Source organism: Salmo salar, chromosome ssa03, assembly GCF_905237065.1.
Source record: "Salmo salar chromosome ssa03, Ssal_v3.1, whole genome shotgun sequence".
Lineage (NCBI taxonomy): Eukaryota > Metazoa > Chordata > Actinopteri > Salmoniformes > Salmonidae > Salmo > Salmo salar.
The window spans coordinates 57,836,990-57,858,270 of record NC_059444.1 but is presented as its reverse complement, the minus strand read 5'-3'; the positions used below and the strand labels follow the sequence as shown (position 1 = coordinate 57,858,270).

Below are 21,281 nucleotides of genomic sequence, written 5' to 3'. Positions count from 1 at the left end.
GTTTCATGTCCGTTGTTTATTAAATGTTCACTCCCTGTACTTGCTTCTCGTCTCCCAGCTTCTGTCCTTACACTAAAGGGTATTGCTGCCCTAGACCAAGGAACTGTTATCAGATAAGACACAGTTAAATGATTATAATGTAGGTTCTATGTGTGCAATCGAACCATTCAAAAGTACATTGGAAATGTAGATTGATTTGAGAAGTGTTGAGTTTATTTATTTAATTGACTTTGTAAAAGTATGCTTAACAGAGTAATATATGTCATTGTTGATGCAAACGAGTGTACTCAATCACAATTTGTTCTTTAAAATATTGATCCAGAGATTTCTCATAAATATGTATTAACTAAAATATATCATCACATATTCCGAAAGATGGAAAAGAAAATCTTCTGTACACTTTGCGCCTTCACATATTCTGGCACTGTATGCATTCTGTTCCAATTCTAGACAAGATAATAGAATAGTCCAAACATCAGACAAACACATGAGCAGCAGTGGTTTCTGCAAAGCCATTTCTCATGTGTTGAGATTCATACTTGATTATCAGAGCAAACAGTGAATTATGTGAATTTCTATGACTGGAAAATGTCTGTACTTTTAAAAAAATGTTTTACCTTCGATGTCTAATTGGACATTCTACTAATGGAACTCCTCTGCCTTTTAGTGAATCAGCAGTTAGAACAAAACGTCTCGTTCTTGCGCATAAGAAAACGCAGTTACAACAAAAGGAACGTTTCTTATTGCCTCAAGGTCATCCCCAGTATTAGCTACCGTATGTGTGAAGGCCGGAATGTTTCAAGATCATCGATCTGGAAAGAACGTTGCATTTCACATGTATAAATAAAACAGTATTCATATCCCCTGCTGTGTTGTTACAGACAGACACATGTAAATCTAGAGCTCCAACAACATGGAAAGCTGGATCAAATTGCACTCCTCCAGGGAGGGCAGTTTATCTGATCATGAGGTGTGATTGTGCTCAATGTACCGTCACCACCATTGACTTCATATCGTCATTTCCTTGTAGCTAGTGCAGCAAACTTCATCTGGGCAAAGGCACCTCTTCCCTCCTGTCCAGACTGGCAGCCATAGTTTTGGGACTGCGTGGTCGATTCAGGCCAATAGCGGTCAGCCCTCTGGCTTTGAACAGTTGGTCTGATCCCCAGTGGAGGCAGAGGGGGCAGGGGCAAGTGGCGGGATGGTGCATCACATTGGAATGGGGGTAGAGGGCCGCTGGGGGTAGACCACCCGGCCTGGGGTAGGGGGAGTGAGAGAGGCGCAGGGGATCCAGTGGCCTGAGGGGAGCAGCGAAGGGGCTGGGAACAGAGGGGGAACCTGCCCCCACTCCGTGGTGAGAGTAGAGGTGCAGGGGGAGGGGAGGGAGAAAGGGGTAAGGTAGGCCTGCTGCAGCCTGGCTCACCATCAGGGCACACAGGTTGGGGTCCAGGGGGTGTGGCCAGCTGAGAGAGTGACGCTGCCTCTTGTCCTTCATTCGCCTGTTTTGGAACCATACCTGGAGTTGGGGAGGAGAGAAAGGAGGATGAGAGAGGAAGGAAGGAGTGACCAACCGAGATGCCATTAAACCTGGGCTGCTTCACATTTCTCAATGATAAATTACACTAGACCCACACTATAATACATCACAAATGTGCTTTGTTTAGGTTACATTCAGGTAAGGTTGGACCATCACTGTTAAACTGGTAGTTCTGGAACCTGAACTGACACTCCCTACCTATAAAAAAGTAAATGCCAGAAGCTGTTGCTAAACTCCCTCATTTCTGAAGTCAGGGCCAAGTGTAGGCTTAACTCTCAAAATGATCAAAAATGAGAGGTAAAAACTAATTTGACATTTAAATAGAATGTCCATGTGTGCAGTAGGGTAAGCTACCTTGATTGTGGTCTCGGGAAGGTTCAGTGCTGTCGCCAGTTCGCATCTCCTCGGTCGAGAAACGTAGCTCTCCTTGAGGTACTCTTGCTCCAGGCGGGACAGTTGTTCCCGGGTAAAGGCAGTTCGGTGTCGCCGACTGTGATCAATAAAATTGACTGAGCTGCGCGGGCATGGCTCATCTCCATGTCCACTGTTTGTATCAACCACTCTGCCCTCTGCAACTGAAAATACAAACATTGAAAGTAAAGTTAAATGAAAAAGAACCGTTTTTATTTCCTTTTAGAAATGAAAGTGGATGTCTGTTTCAAACTGGTTGGATCCAAACTTCTCAATAGAATAGGATAGGCCTACTATTCGAAAGGAATACCAAACACGTTTGTCACGGTCGTTGTAGTCTAGTCGAGATATAACACCCTTAGCATACTATTTGGCAATGTATTGTCCATGCGTAATTACGCGTACATTACTAAAGTAGCACGGGCCTAAAAATGAATAGCCTTAGAGCACTTTATCGATGCTGTGGAAGCCAAGGCAGCATACAGACTACTAAAATATTTGAGAATACTTTAGGGCTACTTACGCATAATGTCGTTTATTTGTGTCCAGACTTCAAGTTTAATAAACCAAGTTTACTCCTTTGAAAATGTTCGCCTACAATTCTAATTATTCCCAATGCGTGCGCCACTGTATCATCCAAAATTGGTGTCTCTCTCCATGCCTTGTTGACGCTCTGTCTGCAGACTCGAGCCAAGTTCGTTTACATAGATGGGATTAGTTGTTTTTGTCGCCCCGTTTGAATCCCCCTCCTTCTCTCCTTCTTTCTGGCTTTTATATCTCCCTGGTCGAGACATCTTTTGCTAATGAGAGACACGGTCTATCCGCCAAGGCGCCGCCTGGGCGCAAGGAGGGAAGGAGGTGTTCAATTGTCTTTGGTCTCCGACCAGTCTTTGTACTCTTGTTATGGAGAATTAAGATCGACCTCCCTTTCCTTACTGTCACAGAAGCTTCCCTGTCGAAATAGACCAACCCTCATTGTTCTGTGGCGTTTGATGTTTGTATTTTTGGAAGTCAATCATTAGAACCCTAATGTTCGTAAATGTGTGCAGGTACAACCAGCACAAAGGCAGAAAACTGGGCATTTAACATTTTCTCAGATATTGTAGACCGATTTAATACAGTTTAGACGTATAGTTTGGCATAAATAGTATTTAAAACACCAACTCATACACTGATATAATTAGGCCTATGTAAACACATTTGGCGATGATGATGTTCATGATTATTGAAACAGAGACATGCTTTATTAAAACGTTGTAAAACATATTATTGATAGGCTACAGAGTCAAACATAAATATGGTGCCAAAATGTATCAGAGTCCCCCGTTGAAATACGAGTTGGTACCTTTAAAATCAGAGGAAATATTCTACCTTATGTGCTTACTAATGTGTCAATACAGTTGCGCCTAGTGCTAGTTGACTGATCAATGGGATCATTGGATTATGTTCCACCAGAACACTGTTACAATGCTTAATCCAGTCCTGATCCCATCGATGATTAAAGAGTGTTAACTTCACTGAGGGGATCGATTATACATTCTATTGAGTAGATTTGTTCATCATAGACCTAAACAAAATCTGATGCATAGCCGCCTAATTCTCATCGATTTGTCACTGTGAAAGTGAATTGCAGAGATGGCTGAATCGATGCGTTGCCCTCATTCTAGATAGGCTATCTAAAATGGAAACGCATGGAAACGTAATTTTTGTCTAATTCGGGGATAGGAAGTGTTAGTTGTCACAGGTTCGCTCGGCAAATTGGGTAGGCTTATTTAAAATAAAATGAGACTGGTGGAAGAGCCTCTGCATCTCTTTGTCCCGCTCCCCAACGTATAAACCTTTCCTTGCCCGGATAAACGTTGCATAGCCCCAGCAGAGTGGTCATGGAAATGGGAACAGAGGGGAGAGGGTGGCAACCTGGGTGCGCAGTGGTCCACCTGTCTATCCTCTTATTCCAGACGTAGAGACAGAGCATTCACGTGGTTTAATCGGCGGACATTGCGCTGAAGGATGGCTTAGGCTACTGATATCACCCAAGTTGATGTTTGTATTGTTATACATAGACTCTTTGATCACAAATGGCCGAGTGGCTCCACGTTGACTGACTGCTTGTATTCTGTCTGTGGGAAAACCGGGTCAAACCTGGTCAAATGGCGCTTGGAATACAGGGTTAGCATGTTGGTACGCCTATATATTGCTATATAGGCCTGTCTGTTACTTGACCTATTATTAGAAATTATTGATATCAGCCATTAAACATCTGTGAAGTGTGAAGTTTGCACATTCTCTCTTTACTTAAAAAAATATACAGTACCAGTCAAAAGTTTGGACACACCTACTCATTCAAGGGTTTTTCTTTATTTGTACTATTTTCTACATTGTAGAATAATAGTGAAGACAACAAAAATCTGAAACAACATATATGGAATCATGTAGTAACCAAAAAAGTGTTAAACACATTTCTTAAAAGTAGCCACCCTGTGCCTTGATGACAGCTTTGCACACTCTTGGCATTCTCTCAACCAGCTTCATGAGGTAGTCACCTGGAATGAATTTCAATTTCAATTCAAAAGCACCAAATTCAAAACAACAAAAATCTCATAATTCAAATTTCTCAAACATACAACTATTATACACCATTTTAAAGATAAACTTCTCATTAATCTAACCACAGTGTCCGATTTCAAAAAGGCTTTACGGCGAAAGCATAGCATTAGATTATGTTAGGACAGCACCTAGACAAGAAAAACCACAGCCATTTTCCAAGCAAGGAGAGGCGTCACAAAAAACAGAAATACCGCTAAAAGTAAGCACTAACCTTTGATGATCTTCATTAGATGGCACTCATAGGACTTCATGTTACACAATACATGTATGCTTTGCTCGATAAAGTTCATATTTATATCCAAAAACCACATTTTACATTGGCGTGTAATGTTCAGAAATGTTTTGCCTCCAAAAACTTCCAGTGAATGAGCAAATCAATTTACAGAAATACTCATCATAAACGTTGATAAAATAAACAACTGTTATTCAAAGAATTAAAGATAAACTTCTCCTTAATGCAACCGCTGTGTCAGATTTCAAAAAGTTTTACGGCGAAAGCACACTTTGCAATAATCTGAGTACAGCGCTCAGACAACAACAACAAGCAATACAGATACCCGCCATTTTGGAGTCAACTAAAATCAGAAATAGCATTATAAATATTCACTTACCTTTGATGATCTTCATCAGAATGCACTCCCAGGAATCCCAGTTCCACAATAAATGTTTGTTTTGTTTGATAAACTCCATCATTTATGTCCAAATACCTCCTTTTTGTTCGTGCGTTTAGTCCACTACTCCAAATGCAGGAAGCGCGCGCAAAATGTCATGACAAAAAGTCAAAAAAAGTTATATTTACGTTCGTAGAAACATGTCAAACGATGTATAGCATCAATCTTTAGGATGTTTTTATCATAAATCTTCAGTAATATTTCAAACGGACAATTCCAATGTTTTCAAAAAAGAAAAGGAACACAGCTAACTCTCACGTGAGTGCGCGCCACTGAGCTCATGTGATTTTCTCAGTCATCTACTTCCAGGAGCTCTTATTCTCTCCCCATTCACAGTAGAAGCATGAAACAACGTTCTAAAGACTGTTGACATCTTGTGGAAGCCTTAGGAAGTGCAAAATGACCCCTAAGACACTGTATACTGTATAGGCAATCGCTTGAAAAACTACAAACCTCAGATTTCCACACTTCCTGGTTGGATTTCTCTCAGGTTTTTGCCTGCCATATGAGTTCTGTTATACTCACAGACATCATTCAAACAGTTTTAGAAATGTCAGAGTGTTTTCTATCCAAATCTACTAATAATATGCATATCCTACCTTCTGGGCCTGAATAGCAGGCAGTTTACTACGGGCACGCTTTTCATCCGGACGTCAAAATACTGCCCCCTACCCAAGAGAGGTTAAGACATGAAGGCCAGTCAAAATGGAAAATGTCAATAACTTTTCAAGTTTCTTCAAGTGCAGTCACAAAATCCATCATGCACTATGATGAAACTGGCTCTCATGAGGACCGTCACAGGAAAGGAAGACCCAGAGTTACCTCTGCTGCAGAGGATAAGATGGCGCCAGAGAGGATGGCAGACGTTTTACATTATGTTGCCGCTACCATCTCTTATGACCAAAAATAACTTTTAGACATCAGGACTGCGATTACTCACGATGGACTAGCAGAATCCTCTTTTTCCTTTCATGACTCTGAAAAACCCAACGCGAAGGATGCACTATTTCCTCGGGAACAGGCCCAATCCCCGTGATCTGCGTGAAGAGGAGGCGGAGAAAGAGGGGGTGAAGGTCGGACTGCCTTCTGAGAATTCGTAGGCAATCGAATAAACCCCCACTTCCCTCCATTCTGCTAGCAAACGTGCAGTCTTTGGACAATAAAATTGACGAGGTACGCGGAAGATTAAACTACTAACGGGACAATTAAAACGGTAACATCTTATGCTTCACGGAGTCGTGGCTGAACGATGACAACATCAACATACAGCTGGCTGGTTATACGATGTACCGGCAGGATGGAACAGCGGCGTCTGGTAAGACAAGGGGCGGAAGTCTATGTATTTTTGTAAACAGCAGCTGGTGCACGATATCTAAGGAAGTCTCAAGCTATTGCTCACCTGAGGTAGAGTATCTCATGATAAGCTGTAGACCACACTACCTATCGAGAGAGTTTTCATCTGTATTCTTTGAAGGGGTTTACATACCACCACAGTCAGAAGTTGGCACTAAGACAGAATTGAATGAGCTGTAATCCGCCATAAGCAAACAAAAAACGCTCACCCAGAGGCGGCACTCCTAGTAGCCGGGGACTTTAATGCAGGGAAACTTAAATCCGTTTTACCAAATTTCTATCAGCATGTTAAATGTGCAAGCAGAGGAAAAAGAACTCTGGACCACCTACATTTGAAGTCGGAAGTTTACATACACCTTAGCCAAATACATTTAAACTCAGTTTTTCACAATTCCTGACATTTAATCCTCGTAAAAATAATCTGTTTTAGGTCAGTTAGGATCACCACTTTATTTTCTGAATGTGAAATGTCAGAATAATAGTAGAGAGAATTATTTATTTCAGCTTTTATTTCTTTCATCACATTCCCAGTGGGTTTGAAGTTTACATACACTCAATTAGTATTTGGTAGCATTGCCTTTAAATTGTTTAACTGGGGTCAAGCGCTTTGGGTAGCCTTCCACAAGCTTCCCACAATAAATTGGGTGAATTTTGGCCCATTCCTCCTGACAGAGCAGGTGTAACTGAGTCAAGTTTGTAGGCCTCCTTGCTCGCACACACTTTTTCAGTTCTGCCCACAAATTTTCTATGGGATTGAGGTCAGAGTTTACTATTATTCTGACATTTCACATTCTTAAAATAAAGTGGTGATCCTAACTGACCTAAGACAGGGAATGTTTACTAGGATTAAATGTCAGGAATTGTGAAAAACCGAGTTTAAATGTATTTGGCTTAAATGTATTTGGCTTCCGACTTCAACTGTGCGTACTACTTCAAATAACCGGTGCCCCCGCAAATTGACTCTGTATCGGTACCCCCCTGTATATTGTCTCGCTATTGTTATTTCACTGCTGCTCTTTAATTAATTGTTACTTTTATTTTTATCTTCTTTTTTTTTAAACTGCATTGTTGGTTAGGGGCTCGTAAGTAAGCAATTCACTGTAAGGTCTACACCTGTTGTATTCAGTAAATGTGACTAATAAAATTTGATTTGATTTTGATTTGATAAGTTGATTAGAGTTACCAGCCTCAGAAATTGCAGCCCAAATAAATGCTTCACAGAGTTCAAGGAGCAGACCCTTCTCAACAACAACTGTTCAGAGGAGACAGCGTGAATCAGGCCTTCATGGTCGAATTGCTGCAAAGAAACCACTACTAAAGGACACCAATAAGAAAAAGAGACTTGCTTGGGCCAAGAAACACCGGTGAAAATGTGTCCTTTGGTCTGATGAGTTCAAATTGGAGATTTTTGGTTCCAACCACCGTGTCTTTGTGAGACGCAGATTAGGTGAACAGATGATCTCCGCATGTGTGGTTTCCACCGTGAAGCATGGAGGAGGTGTGATGGTGTGGGGGTGCTTTGCTTGTGACACTGTCTGTGATTTATTTAGAATTCAAGGAAGACTTAACCAGCATGGCTACCACAGCATTCTGCAGCGATACGCCATCCCATCTGGTTTGCGCTTAGTGGGATTATAATTTTATTTTTCAACAGGACAATGACACAGCACACCTCCAGGCTTAGTAAGGGCTATTTGACCAAGAAGTCGAGTGATGGAGTGCTGCATCAGATGACCTGGCCTCCACAATCACCTGACCTCAACCCAATTGAGATGGTTTGAGATGAGTTGGACCACAGAGTGAAGGAAAAGCAGCCAACCAGTGCTCAGCATATGTGGGAACTCCTTCAAGACTGTTGGAAAAGCATTTTAGGAGAAGCTGGTTGAGCGAATGCCAAGAGTGTGCAAAGCTGTCATCAAGGCAAAGGTTGGCTACTTTGAATAATCTCAAATATAAAATATATTTTGATTTGATAATCAGTTTTTTGGTTACTACATGATTCCATATGTTTTTTCATAGTTTTGATGTCTTCACTATTATTCGACAATGTAGAAAATTGTAAAAAAAAATAAAGAAAACCCCTTTAATGAGTAGGTGTATCCAAACTTTTGATTGGTACTTATATAATTAACTAACAATCATCCTGGACATTCCGACTGATCGAATAACCAGAGTCATATTTGGCCGCTATTCAATCAAAATTGGTCTACAGAATACTTACCAAATGCATGTAGAACATGGATGTGATTCGATGTTCGATGAGCTTACAATTAGCTCATTCATCCCCCTCCTCTCCCTGTAACTATTCCCCAGGTCATTGCTGTAAATGAGAATGTGTTCTCAGTCAACTTACCTGGTAAAATAACGGTTAAATAAAATAAAAAATGTGTGAAACATCGATGTTCTGGACATCTGGATCCTTTTCTCTACCCCAATATAGACGTTAACCACACACGTCTATCGAGTATTATACAGAGAGACTAATAAATAAAAAACAAAACAGTTTACGCTTAAATTACCTATCTCCTTTTCCAATGACCTATCTCTAATTCCTATTCAATAGGTCACACGAATGCATTCTGCTATTAGGCTATATTGACTAAATATAGGCCTACCCTCTGAGCTTCCCATAGTGTATACCCGCCCATGTTTTGGGGGAAGAAAAGGGTTTGTGGGTTTAGGCACTGAGCGCCCCCTTATGATCAGACCACTAACTGCCCACTTTCGGAAGGCTGTCATTGAACGAGGGTGCGGAGTACCACTTGTGGACGCGTCACCGTGATGAAGATAAACATTTAGATGGATAGAAGTCTATAGAGGATGGAGCAATACGCTAATTAATAGGGAGGAGTGATAAGCTCGCTTGAAACATTCATTTTCCGTTCCCAGTTAAAACAATGATAGCTGACCCTCGTTTCCCAGTCTTCGTAGCGTTCCGATCATCGTTGGAACCTTATATCTTTAGTAGCCGATGTGTTTCTCAGAGCCTTCGTTAGTAACGTGGCTCTTAAAAATATTCTCACGTCTACGAGTGATCCAGACCACTGGTATCAGCCAAAGTGCACACAAAGTGCTCTTCGGCGCCATAAAAAAAAAAAATATGTGACTGCAGATAATTTCAGAACGAAGTTGACTACAAATACAAAGTTGCCATAGTATTTGGAATTGTTACAAACAAGTGAAGGATAAAATGGTTCTTCAAATGAAAAACCACAGGTGACTGCATTAAGATACCAGGGGCTTATAGCCTATTTCAATCATATTGAAATCAAGTTAATGTTCAATCAATTAAGTTCTATTTTGTGACTAGGCTACTGTCTGTAATTTTTGTCTAGTGTTTCATGGTGTGTGACAACGTGTGGGCAATGGTGTGCCCAATCTGTGATTTAGTGCATTATTATTCGGTAAGCTTCAATAGCCTAATGCAGCAATAGGTTGTAATATCTCTCTGGGATCTGATCCGTCGTCAGTATTGTGGAATAATTTGAATGGAGAAAGCTGATCCGAGAGCAGTGGTGCTTTTCTTTCCATTTTACATATACATGGTCTATCGACGCACGTATCGAACATTCTCTCGACGTGCTTGTTTGGGAAACTTAAAAAGTTCACCTATAAATAAAGATGCACCTGGTACGAGCATCGTAATGCTTAAGGTACAAACCAACTGGGAAATGAGGTCCTGGCCGATATTCGTTGAAGGAATTATCATTCAGTTAATAAAACGCAGACCTTTATTGTCAATTTTAGTTTCAGGTCAGAGGATCAAAAACACAAATGAATTGCTGCCAATGAAGGATAAGTCTATATTAAATATCTAGTTTTCATTTGCACAGTTTTCGTTCGTTTTAACAATCAAAACATATCCTAAATTTGGAAATAATCGGCATTTGTTGCAGAAATGAATATTAGCCTATATATCAGTGACAAATATGCATAACTGTCTGTCAAATTGTATGGAATTCGTCATATGGCATAGGTAACCTATAGCTGATTTGTTTTTGCACCATTTAATGGAAGATTTAGATGATAGATTTCCCCTAACAAACGTATTCCAATAGCATTAATTTCATAATTAGGCTAATTTACAAAATTATTTGATTGAATTATTTGTAGCCGCATCCCTTGCTGTCCTCAAAGTGGGCCTGAATATCGTATGTAGTCCCATTTCACGAAATGTCGTGATATTATTGAACAACTGATTATGATTCAACGTATATTCTTTCAGTTCACTAATCAATTGAGTTATGCTAGAATTATGAATTTGCTATTTTTCTGTCTTGGGAAAAAAATGGCTATTAGCACAAGTGCATCGGCCTGTTGTGTTCATTTAACGTTTTAGAACATTTAAGGCAGCCTGTTTTTCAAGTCTAATTTATTAAAGTGGTGATGGATCAACCAGCCATGTCACCACCCAAGAATAACAAAATCAAATAAACGTTCGTGCATGTTGAGCAACCCCCATGATGGTATGTATTGATGATGTCATGTTTCTTACATATTGCGGTGTCGTTTAACATTCGGTTTGCCATATTGGACCAGAGAACGAACCGCTATGCCATTTGAAGCTGTTCTGTGCGTTTCATTATGACTTAACGCGACGCTTATTCATTGTTGAGACCTAAATAAACCAACCACCCCTGTAGAGATCGGTGAGAGTCGATGCCAATCCTTCTCCCTTGACTGAAACTGGAGTTTGTTAATTTAACGACGTTTGGCAAAGGCCCGTGCCCTCTTTGTCAGTCCGAAGCAGATGCTGTCTGTGTACAGTACAAGAGGGACCTACACTTTTCTCTACCTTCTTGCCCTTTGTGCTGTTGTCTGTGCCCAATAATGTTTGCACCATGTTTTGCGCTGCTACCATGTTGTGATGCTACCATGTTGTTGTCATGTTGAGTGTTTACCATGCTGTGTTGTCATGTGTTGCTGCCTTGCTATGTTGTCTTAGGTCTGTCTTTATGTAGTGTTGTGTTGTCTCTCTTGTCGTGATGTGTGTTTTGTCCTATATTTATATATATTTTTCATTCTAATCCCAGCCGCCGTCCCCGCAGGAGGCCTTTTGCCTTTTGGTAGACCGTCATTGTAAATAAGAATTTGTTCTTAGCTGACTTGCCTAGTTAAATAAAGGTCAAATAAGAAATACATGTAAAAAACACGGTCACTGTTTATGTCGGGGAAACAAATATAAGCTTGACACGCACACAATAGAGGTTATAGGGTTCCCTCGTGCCGCAGTGGTCTAAGACACTGCATCTCAGTGCAAGAGTTGTCACTGCAGTACCTGGTTCACATCCAGGTTGCATCACATCCGGCTGTGATTGGGAGTCCCATAGGGTGGCGCACAATTGGCCCAGCGTCGTCCTAGTTTGGCCGGGGTAGGCCGTCATTGGAAATAAGAATTTGTTCTTAACTGACTTGCCTAGTTAAAAAAATATATAGGCTTCGGTGGTTCCGTTTGTCTGCCACTGTGTTATTTGTATTTATTTTTGCTTCATCTCTGACAGGTCGTTTTAGCGTAGAGTCGATATGTCAACCCAATTTCACTGTTACTAATGAAGGTGCTGCTCATAGGGACAAACATTTAATCATTGCCATTTTTAGGCCTGAAGTTAGATGCACTATAATGACCTGCTTACATTACTCTGTTTGTACTACTTTCCAGTTCCAGTCCTTATTGTCTTGAATGTCACACTGTATTCCTCCTGCAAGGGTAGTGCGTATTTATTCAGTTATGAAAAACAATTGAAACATATAGATAAGGTAGCCTATACTGCAACTCTCAATTTGTACTTTTTTCAGTCAATGACAGACAGTGCGCTTTGCTTCCAAGTGGAAGTAAATCTTTTATCGACGTTAATGCATTTGCGCAAAGGTTTGTTTCCCTCTGCCTTATGTAATATTGTGAACTTGAAATGAATGTGGGTAAATCAAATAATGATTGTGTACTTGTCAAAATATTCAATAACAGGTGTGCCCCCCCCCCAAATGATTTGACGCTTACCGACAGTGCAGATGAGGTGCGGATAGGCTAATCGTGGTGAAAACATGCGTGATGCACACACATCACAAGGAGTGCACACTGCCTCTATTAACACAATCATGTGTGCAGGTTATTACAATACATGCCTAATAATAGTCATTTCAATATTTATTAGTACGCTTAGGCCTATAATTTGACCCAAACATTTGTTTCTTGTGAGGGGACAAAATATCCGTGCGTAGTGCCTATGAGGTTCCTTATGGATAGTGTACTTGTCATCTTAAACGTTCACCCCGTTTTTAATTTATCGAATACATTGTTCTCGAAATGTTTCCTGTTATATATACAGTGTACATTAGCCTACATTGTGACAACCGCTTCGGATTTGAAGGTTTGGTTATTTTTGTTATTGCCTACCACCATATCAATGTCAAACCAACCCAGCGCAATCAAAGAAATACAGCCCCACTGATGTTAGACAAAGCAGAAGCATAATATTGTATTATTAAAAGTAGAGTATACATCATTATTATTAAAACATGACGATCGGAGCATGTATATGCCGTATTCGTTTTCATTGATGGACATTGTTGGAGTTCACAAAACTATTAAAAGTAGGCCTACTTGGAAATGCATTCTCTTCATTAATAGGAAAACAATTGCTTTTCCCTCTCCAAGATGTTGCGTCCAGAACACCATTATTATTCTGCCAACCCCAAAACGTATTTTCTGTGTCATGACCATAGATATTTGGTTGTAGTAAAGTTTTGTTTTAGGCACTTTTCGTAACACATTGTCAAGATGTTCTAGCGATTGAATTTGAGTCGTACAACTGATAACGAGAACATGTAGGCTACGTCTACGATAAATGTATTTTAGCTCAGAGTTGACAGAATGGCTGGTGCATAAACTGTGCGTAATGGCTCTCATGTAGGCCTATCCCGTTTTCAGGTAAGGCTCTTGTTACTTGCCTTGGCTCTGGTTTCCGCATCCATTAACTCAGGTTGGTTGAACGACTGCACAGACTGCCATTATAAAACGAAGATGAAAGTGTGTAATGATTCGAGCCTGGGTATTTACTGTGCTCAAGCTGAAACAGAACGCAAGGCACTGCCTGGAACTGCGTGGGAATTCTCCGCCATAAACACTTTTATTCCTCTAAGTTTATTATCCGCACTGAAATCTAAACGCCAGTCATAATTATCCGACATGGCCGCCAGTGTCTCTTGCAGTTCGGTCGTAATGGTAGTGGTTATTATACACATCTATTTCTGTCCGTTACTCAAAACAAAATTGAGTTGATTATTCTGTACTTTTACAGTTCGAGCTTAACCTTGGTGAATCTGTTAGACATGGGAAACTGAACCATTGAAACGTGCATCTCAATCATTATTGATTTCCTAAATAACATCTTATCCAGCCTATCCTAATTTAATACCGCCAGCCAAGTTTTTAGTTCATGTTAAGAGAAATGAGCTCTGTAGAGTCCTTAGAGTCCTGGAATATAACGGCACAGGGATAAGTATTAATTGTTTTAATTTATTTGGCCGTTATGTTATAGATGACAAGTAATAACATTCCATGGGCCGCTATTCATATTTGTGTCCGTTTCCGTCATCGTCCTTGAACATGTACATGCGCAGGCCTATATGTAGGTCTACAAAAGGCAGGTCAGGTGCATGCAGGTCTATATGTAGGTCTACAAAAGGCAGGTCAGGTGCATGCAGGTCTATATGTAGGTCTACAAAAGGCAGGTCAGGTGCATGCAGGCCTATTATATATAACTTCGATAGATTGCAGAATACTAGTAGGTCTATTGTTGAGGATGTGTCCTGTCGACTTTCAGTTCAGATGGTTTCTTTTGACATTTTCCTCTTCTCAAAATATTAAAAAAAATACATGATCTAAATAGGCTAAAGTGATAGTCTACATGCGATTGTGTCTTAGCACATTTTTTTTGTCAGGGGATTTATTCTCTAATACTCTAGATCGGCTCAACTCTACTTTTCTGTATGCAATATCGATTTATTTTTTTATGATTTACTCGATGAAGTAATATTTTCAGTCTCACTTAATCTGGTTTATGCTATTCACCGTCTAATTATGTAGGTTTCTATCTGTAATGGTCCATATTTGGCAAACATTTTAGATAAAGATCTTTCAAATGAGGGATATTCATGATACAGAATTGTTTTTATTGCTTTTTGTATTTTTCTGAGGAGGTAGCCTAAGTTGCCTTCTGTCTTAAACTATGTAGTTAAATATGTTTTATTTCAGTCATGGCTCAACTTGCCTGCCTAGTTGCTAGTTGCCATGATGGTGTCTCATAATTTGGGATTGTATTATGTTAGATCAATAGTTGACAGTATATGTGGGCTAACAGTAATTCCATCAACTTTGTCAATAACTACAGAAGCAGATGGTAATTTTGACCACATACATATCCTGTTGACAAGTTTTCATCCAACCTATATGTCCAATTTGATGAGACATCATCACAATAGGTACATTTTTGCCACTTAAAAGGATCAAACAGCTTTTTCACTGTGGTAGTACCCTAAAAAGGCAAATGTGTACCTTTTGGCTCTTTTAAAGTACAAACTGCAAGGGTACAATTATGTACCTATAACTAATGATACAAAGGACGTACCTTACAGGGTACCACATTTGTACCGCTTTAAGTACAATTCGGTACTTTTTTTTATGACAGTGTAGGGTTGTAATAAATCTGACCCAAATCAGTGAACCCCACTGCCAGCCTCTGATGGAGTACCTATTGTATTTGCCTATAGAGGTACAGCAACTGTCCCTATAAGTACCCTAACCAGTCTGGTGCTATGCCCTTCGCTTAGGTGCTAAATCCTTTGCAGAATCTGCATGTTGGTGACAAGACCACTAAGGGGCTAATGGACGGATCACTCACTATGCTTGTGAACCATGTCTTATATCCTCAACATAGTTTATTAGGTGCACCGCCCCATTCAAAAACATTGTTCACTCCTACAGACAGTGAGTCACGTGGCTGTGGCTTACTATATAAAGCAGGCAGACAGTCATCGAGGCATTCAGTTACTGTTCGATTGAACGTTAGAATGGGCAACATGAGTGACCTAAGTGACTTTGAGCGTTGTATGATTGGCAGTGCCAGGCGCGCCAGCGTCAGTATCTCAGAAACAGCCGGTCTCCTGGGCTTTTCACGCACAGCGGTGTCTAAGGATTACCGAGAATGGTGCGACAAGCAAAAAACATCCAGTCAGTGGCAATCTTGTGGGCGAAAACAGCTCGTTGATGAGAGAGGTTGAAGGAGAATGGCAAGAATCGTGCACGCTAACAGGTGGACCACAAACCGACAAATCCCGGTTGCTGTTGCGTCATGCTGATGGCAGAGTCAGGATTTGGCGTAAGCAGTATGAGTCCATGGTCCCATCCTGCCTGGTATCAATGGTACAGGCTGGTGTCGGTGGTGTAAGGGTGTGGGCAATCTTTTCCCGGCACAACGTTAGGTCCCTTGATACCAACTGAGAAATGTTTGAACGCCACATCTTGGAGAATCCATTCCCCAAAGAATTCAGGCTGTTCTGGATCCAAAGGGGGGGGGCGACCTGGTACTAGATGTGTGTACCTAATAACCTGGCCACTGAGTGTATATATGTCATTAAGGCCCTAAACCCCTCCAACTCGACTCTGGACCTCGAAGCCAGTTCCACTGCATTTTTTCCATTGTTCCCCTCTAATCAGGGATTGATTTAGACCTGGGACACCACGTGTGTGCAATTACTTTTCAGGTATAACAGAAAACCTGCAGGCTCCGGACCTCGTAGGGTCAGAGTTGAGCACCCCTGCCCTAAACCATGGCAAGGAAGGTGCCCAACAAGGCCAATATGCAGGCATCCCAGTAAAAACAGTGAATGGTGTACAGTAGAGTAATGTAGGCTATATTCAGAGACTGCTACTAAAGATCACGTGAGAAGGCAACAAACCTTGTCAACATTATGGCGCGTCTCCATAACAATCATGGGGACCCAAGTTATGAATCAAATGGCAGCCTGGTTTTGTGGTGAAGAGAATTGACTTTTGTAATTATTCAACTATTATGCTGAGAACTAAAGCCTTTGGTGTAACTTACCCAGATAATACTGTACAGTACATTGTTGAAATGGACCCCAGCCTCCTGAAAGTCGCCAGATTTCCAGGTCTGTTTTTTTGTGGGTTGTGCTTCATGGGCCCACATGGTTTTAGATAATGCCTTGCATGGACACACACACGTATACACACACGTATAAACACACACACACAATCTAAGGTCTGAGTCCTAACTTTCGATGTGGAACTAAAATGTCCTCCCAACTCCCCCGCAGACATCACTGCTAGTTACACATGCATGTTTGTTAGGTTAGGATTCCCTGACAGACTAACGGACAACCACTCATAATGAGGGGTCTATGCCTTATCTTAATTCTAAACATGTGCTTTTAGTGTAGTGTCCTGTTCTACGTAGTTATGCTCCTTCCTGTACGAACAAAGCTTTTCTGAAAGAAGTCATAGTGCGTATTGTCTCGTAGGAACCATTTCCTGTTCGAATGAGTCAAGTCTTCTTTAGTGGACAGTTTGTCATCTGCTAGTTTGTTCTTACAGAATGCCTTTCAAATTACACACTTACATCTTATGTTACCAGTCATATGTCAACTATATCCACTTGTTATAACAGTTCCATTCTAAATAGCAAAGAAGGACTTCAATTGGTATTCAACAATACCCATGTTGATGTGAACTGGTTGAAACGGGTTGAAATGAAATGATCTGACACCACACTGGAATAACACGCCACAGAACAGTGACAACTGGACACTGTAATGATCTCTATCGTGGCTTTATGGTAGTCAGAGTTGTAAGGTTGGTGCTAAGGATCAGCTACGATTCCCTTCGAAGGAGCATGGTCATTTTCATAATGACATCTTGATGTGAATACAATGACAGGCTGCCTGTGTGTGATGCGTCACACTACCCTTGGTTGTTTTCATGTATCTGAGACAGGGAACATCATTTCCAATATATTTGAAAGTTCTTCATATAGTTCCAAATGGTAAATCAATTTGTTAAGGAATCTGAAGATTCTTCCAACTTTGTGTCTAGGCTAAAGCTCAAGAAAGCATGCACTCGTTTACCATTATTCCAACCATTTAATGGCGGTGCATTTGGAAGCAGTTAAGAGGCATTTATGTAACCACATAATAGCCACTCTATCTTACTAAAGTGTTGTAACACTCCACACTCTTTTCTTTGGTGCTGGCGGACATGAAGGACATTTGGAATAAATAACCATCGGGCTACTTCAATTTCGTATATTTCACAACTTGATTTCATGTTAAATACTGCTACTGTTTACTCACTCAGTTTAACAAGCTCAATAACAGTAATTAAGTCGTTTAGATTTTGTATTTTGTGTTACCACTGTGGCTATGATAATTCGGATGATGATGATTTGTTGTTGTTGATGATGATTGTGTAGGGGTACTAGTTATAAAGGCCATTAGTAAGCAGCACCAATAACCTTTTTACTTCAGTGCTGAAACATGGTTTTGTTTCCTCAAACTTGTCACACAATTTATTCTAGCTACACTTTGACTATAGGGGTGATGCTGGGGCTGCTGCTGATGATGCTTGGTTGATACCTTCAGTGTTCTAATAAACGACCTCATCTAGCTACATGAATTACCACACTGCAGTTATAATATTGCATTATTCTGAGCCTGAAAAATAGCCTGACTTCATGTTCATTGAAATGACCTTGATCTGGTCTGTCAATTTGACCTTTTGACAACTGTTGTGTATTAGTAACCACGTGCTGCTTAACATTCTGTCAGATATTAGAGCAAAATGGTTGAATGGTGTTGATGCCCATTAATAGCAAGCGTCAAATGTGATAATGGTTTCGATAGCCGCAGTGAAGTTAATTATGCTGCAGATCAAATAAGATTAAACATGCTTTTTTTCCCCCCTTGCGTAAAACTCAAGATTAGAATTTAAGCCTTAAGTATTGATGTTAATGGCTGTGAAGCGTGAAAATGGAAGTTACACGGCTGTAGCTCACGTTTTTTAGTACATACAAATAAAAACATAAATTTTTTTCACGCATGTCAGGCTGTCAAACCAGCTCTTTGAAAATGTAATTTAAAAACTCAACCAAAATCTGCTTTCAAAAATATAGATTTTTGACTAATTTACTATACAGGAAAATGTATTTTTGACTCCCTATTATACTCACTCCTCTATAATGGCGACTCAGCATGCAAGGTCCATATATGGACAATGTTTCATGGGCAGAACAATTATCAAAATAATTCAACTATAGGCTAGTCTATACAGCTATGTCTATGTTTTCTCAGTCGTCAATATCTTTTCATTTTGGGTTTCAACTGAATAGACAGGCTCTACCATACTTTAAAATGGTGCATAATATTATATGACGTTCAATTTAGGCAAACATGTAATCATCCGTGCGCGGTAGATCAGTATGGTGAAGATATATTCACACGGAAAATAGAAAATAACGTGAAAATGCCTAGTGTCCAAGAACTGTAGGCTATTACAATACTGCAACCATGTCTGCTGTAAAATAAAGCATGTTGCTCGCATTTGCATTTTTGCAAATATTCAGTTGACAAAATGTAGGCCTAAGAACAACTTTACAACAATGGAATAGGTTACTTTGATTAGTATGTATTGTGCTCCACGAATCCACTTTAGAAAACATCAATAGCCTACTATTAGGTAATTGAATGTATCCGAAAGTCTCATTGAGGACTTAGACCTCATGGCGAAAGAGTGGCCCCTCTAATAAAACTGTTCGGCCTCAGTCCTGCGGTAGTGACTTGAGGTGAAACGCCCAACCTTGTCCTCTGCACCAAATGGTGGTTCTTTAGAGATTGAAAATACTGTACAAGGCTGCTTTGACATCTGGTTCATATTTAAAGAAACTGTTACTATATGGAAAGTATTCGTCGATAATTCACCCAATGGTTCGTTGTTAGGGTCTTGTTTTCAGAATGTTGATGCCATATTTATGTCCATTGTTCACATAAATTAAATCTAAATGTCGGGATCCAGCATTTTCATCGGGAAGAAAAGTTATAGGCTACCTATCTTCTCAATACAGAGGGTTGGACATGTTTTAGAATCAAGCCAAATGGGTCAGTCGCAGAAACACACAAGGGGCTAAATGGGAGGCCATGGCAACACGCCATCTCTGCCAAGTGCCCAGGGATGCAATGGGAAATTACATGACATTTGCAAAGGGTTAGTATGCTGAATAATTGGCATTTATTTGTGTATTAGGAATTATTTGTTGTTTTTTAAACATTTGTAGCATATCTGATCAGACAGTTCTTGGATGTAAATAATGAATTGCCATAACAAATAAATAGCGGCATATTGTGTTGGGCTGTTGGCTACTAGTTTCATCACACTTTTAAGACCTTATCATTCTCAAATATTGAATACAGAACTCTTAAATTCCAGAGAGCACTTCAATTCCAAGATATGGTTTTGGTAAAAAAAAAAAAAAATATTACACATTTCAAAACGCCCAGGGTTTTTACCCTAATAGTCATTGGCATGTTTAGTATCTACATTTCGAATCCACACACACAAGTCCGATTTTTTTTGCCTGGCTACATGCACCTATTTTTGTGCAAAAAATGTTGGTGAGGCCTATTCATGTTTGGTGATGCATTATAATTACGCACGACACGTTCTCCTCAATAACTTTAGTAACAGCATGATATCATACTTATTCCACAATGTAGCCTAATAGTCTAATTTATTATTTCCAAACTGTATAGCCTGCTGTATTCGCAAGTAACTCATACCAAATAACGCTAGTTATTGTATAGATTTTCGGTTTGAATATGTTTTATGGACAAGTCGTTTGAAATTGAATATATTACCGTTTTCAAAGCATTGGTAATACATTTTATTCCCCCCCCCCCAGGAAATATTTAACCGGAGTTTATTTGCACGTGTGCACCACTCTTTGTATTGTTGTCTTCCCTCCGAGTCACTCCCCTTGTTAGTTGCACAATTACGCACAGTTAATATTACTTAGGTTACAAATCAGTTTTGAAACTTACCATTCCTTATTCCTGGATTTGGGTATAGGAAAATGCCTTTTATTTTCGTGGAGAGCGAGATAACCGTGAAATGCACCGACCCCTTTCTGAAGTCGTTATGAGCCTCGACAACTGGGCAGGAAGTTTGACAATAAGGGTTATTAAGGCATTTCCTGCGTACAGTAGCTCTGTGCGCAAGTACAACATGTGCCATTAGGCGGATGCTTTGCACCTCCAGGAGCCAAGGCGCGTGGCATCGACGCGGTACGCATGAGACGTGACATAGCAGACAAACGCGCCAAATACAGCATAACATACGACATGCAATCTCATCCTGCACTATTGCACAATTATTCAAGAGTAATCTCAATGTACGTTTGGAAACCGTAGATTGAATTCTTAATAAATGATTCTATAAATCATGTATTAATTGAGCGTATATAGGCTAGCCTAGTCACTTGCCCTGTGGTCTGTAGGTCTATCTTTGATTGAAATGACAGAAAGGTGCTGGTTACAAACGTTATATGGTATTTGTGTGCCTTGTGTGTTTGTGATGATGACACACAGAAAGAGGTAGCCTTGAACTTGAGCATTTACTCAGGCAGGGGCGGGTCTGG

The 21,281-nt window shown here is 40.2% G+C and overlaps 1 protein-coding gene across 2 annotated transcripts; it reads right to left on the bottom strand.

Moving 5' to 3' along the window:
• Positions 1 to 191: 191 nt before the first annotated feature.
• LOC106600832 (homeobox protein XHOX-3) lies at positions 192 to 20,936 on the bottom strand. Of its 2 annotated transcripts, none has more exons than XM_014192540.2 (3): positions 20,686 to 20,936; positions 1,892 to 2,112; positions 192 to 1,516 (listed from the first exon to the last, which is right to left on the bottom strand). In XM_014192540.2, exons 1-3 carry the CDS (start codon positions 20,876 to 20,878, stop codon positions 1,046 to 1,048), a joined length of 885 nt encoding a protein of 294 aa, XP_014048015.1. In that variant the 5' UTR covers positions 20,879 to 20,936; the 3' UTR covers positions 192 to 1,045. The 2 variants fall into 2 exon arrangements, with proteins under 2 accessions (XP_014048015.1, XP_014048016.1); XM_014192541.2 differs by lacking the exon at positions 20,686 to 20,936 and adding an exon at positions 2,472 to 3,901.
• Positions 20,937 to 21,281: the final 345 nt, after the last annotated feature.

Excerpts from the sequence above, each read along its gene's own strand:
- LOC106600832 (XM_014192540.2), bottom strand. The coding sequence starts at position 20,878 with ATGGCACATGTTGTACTTGCGCACAGAGCTACTGTACGCAGGAAATGC. Across the intron at positions 2,113-20,685 it reads AAATCCAGGAATAAGGAATG|TTGCAGAGGGCAGAGTGGTT; the intron begins GTAAGTTTCAAA and ends TTGTATTTTCAG. Across the intron at positions 1,517-1,891 it reads TTCCCGAGACCACAATCAAG|GTATGGTTCCAAAACAGGCG; the intron begins GTAGCTTACCCT and ends CCCCAACTCCAG.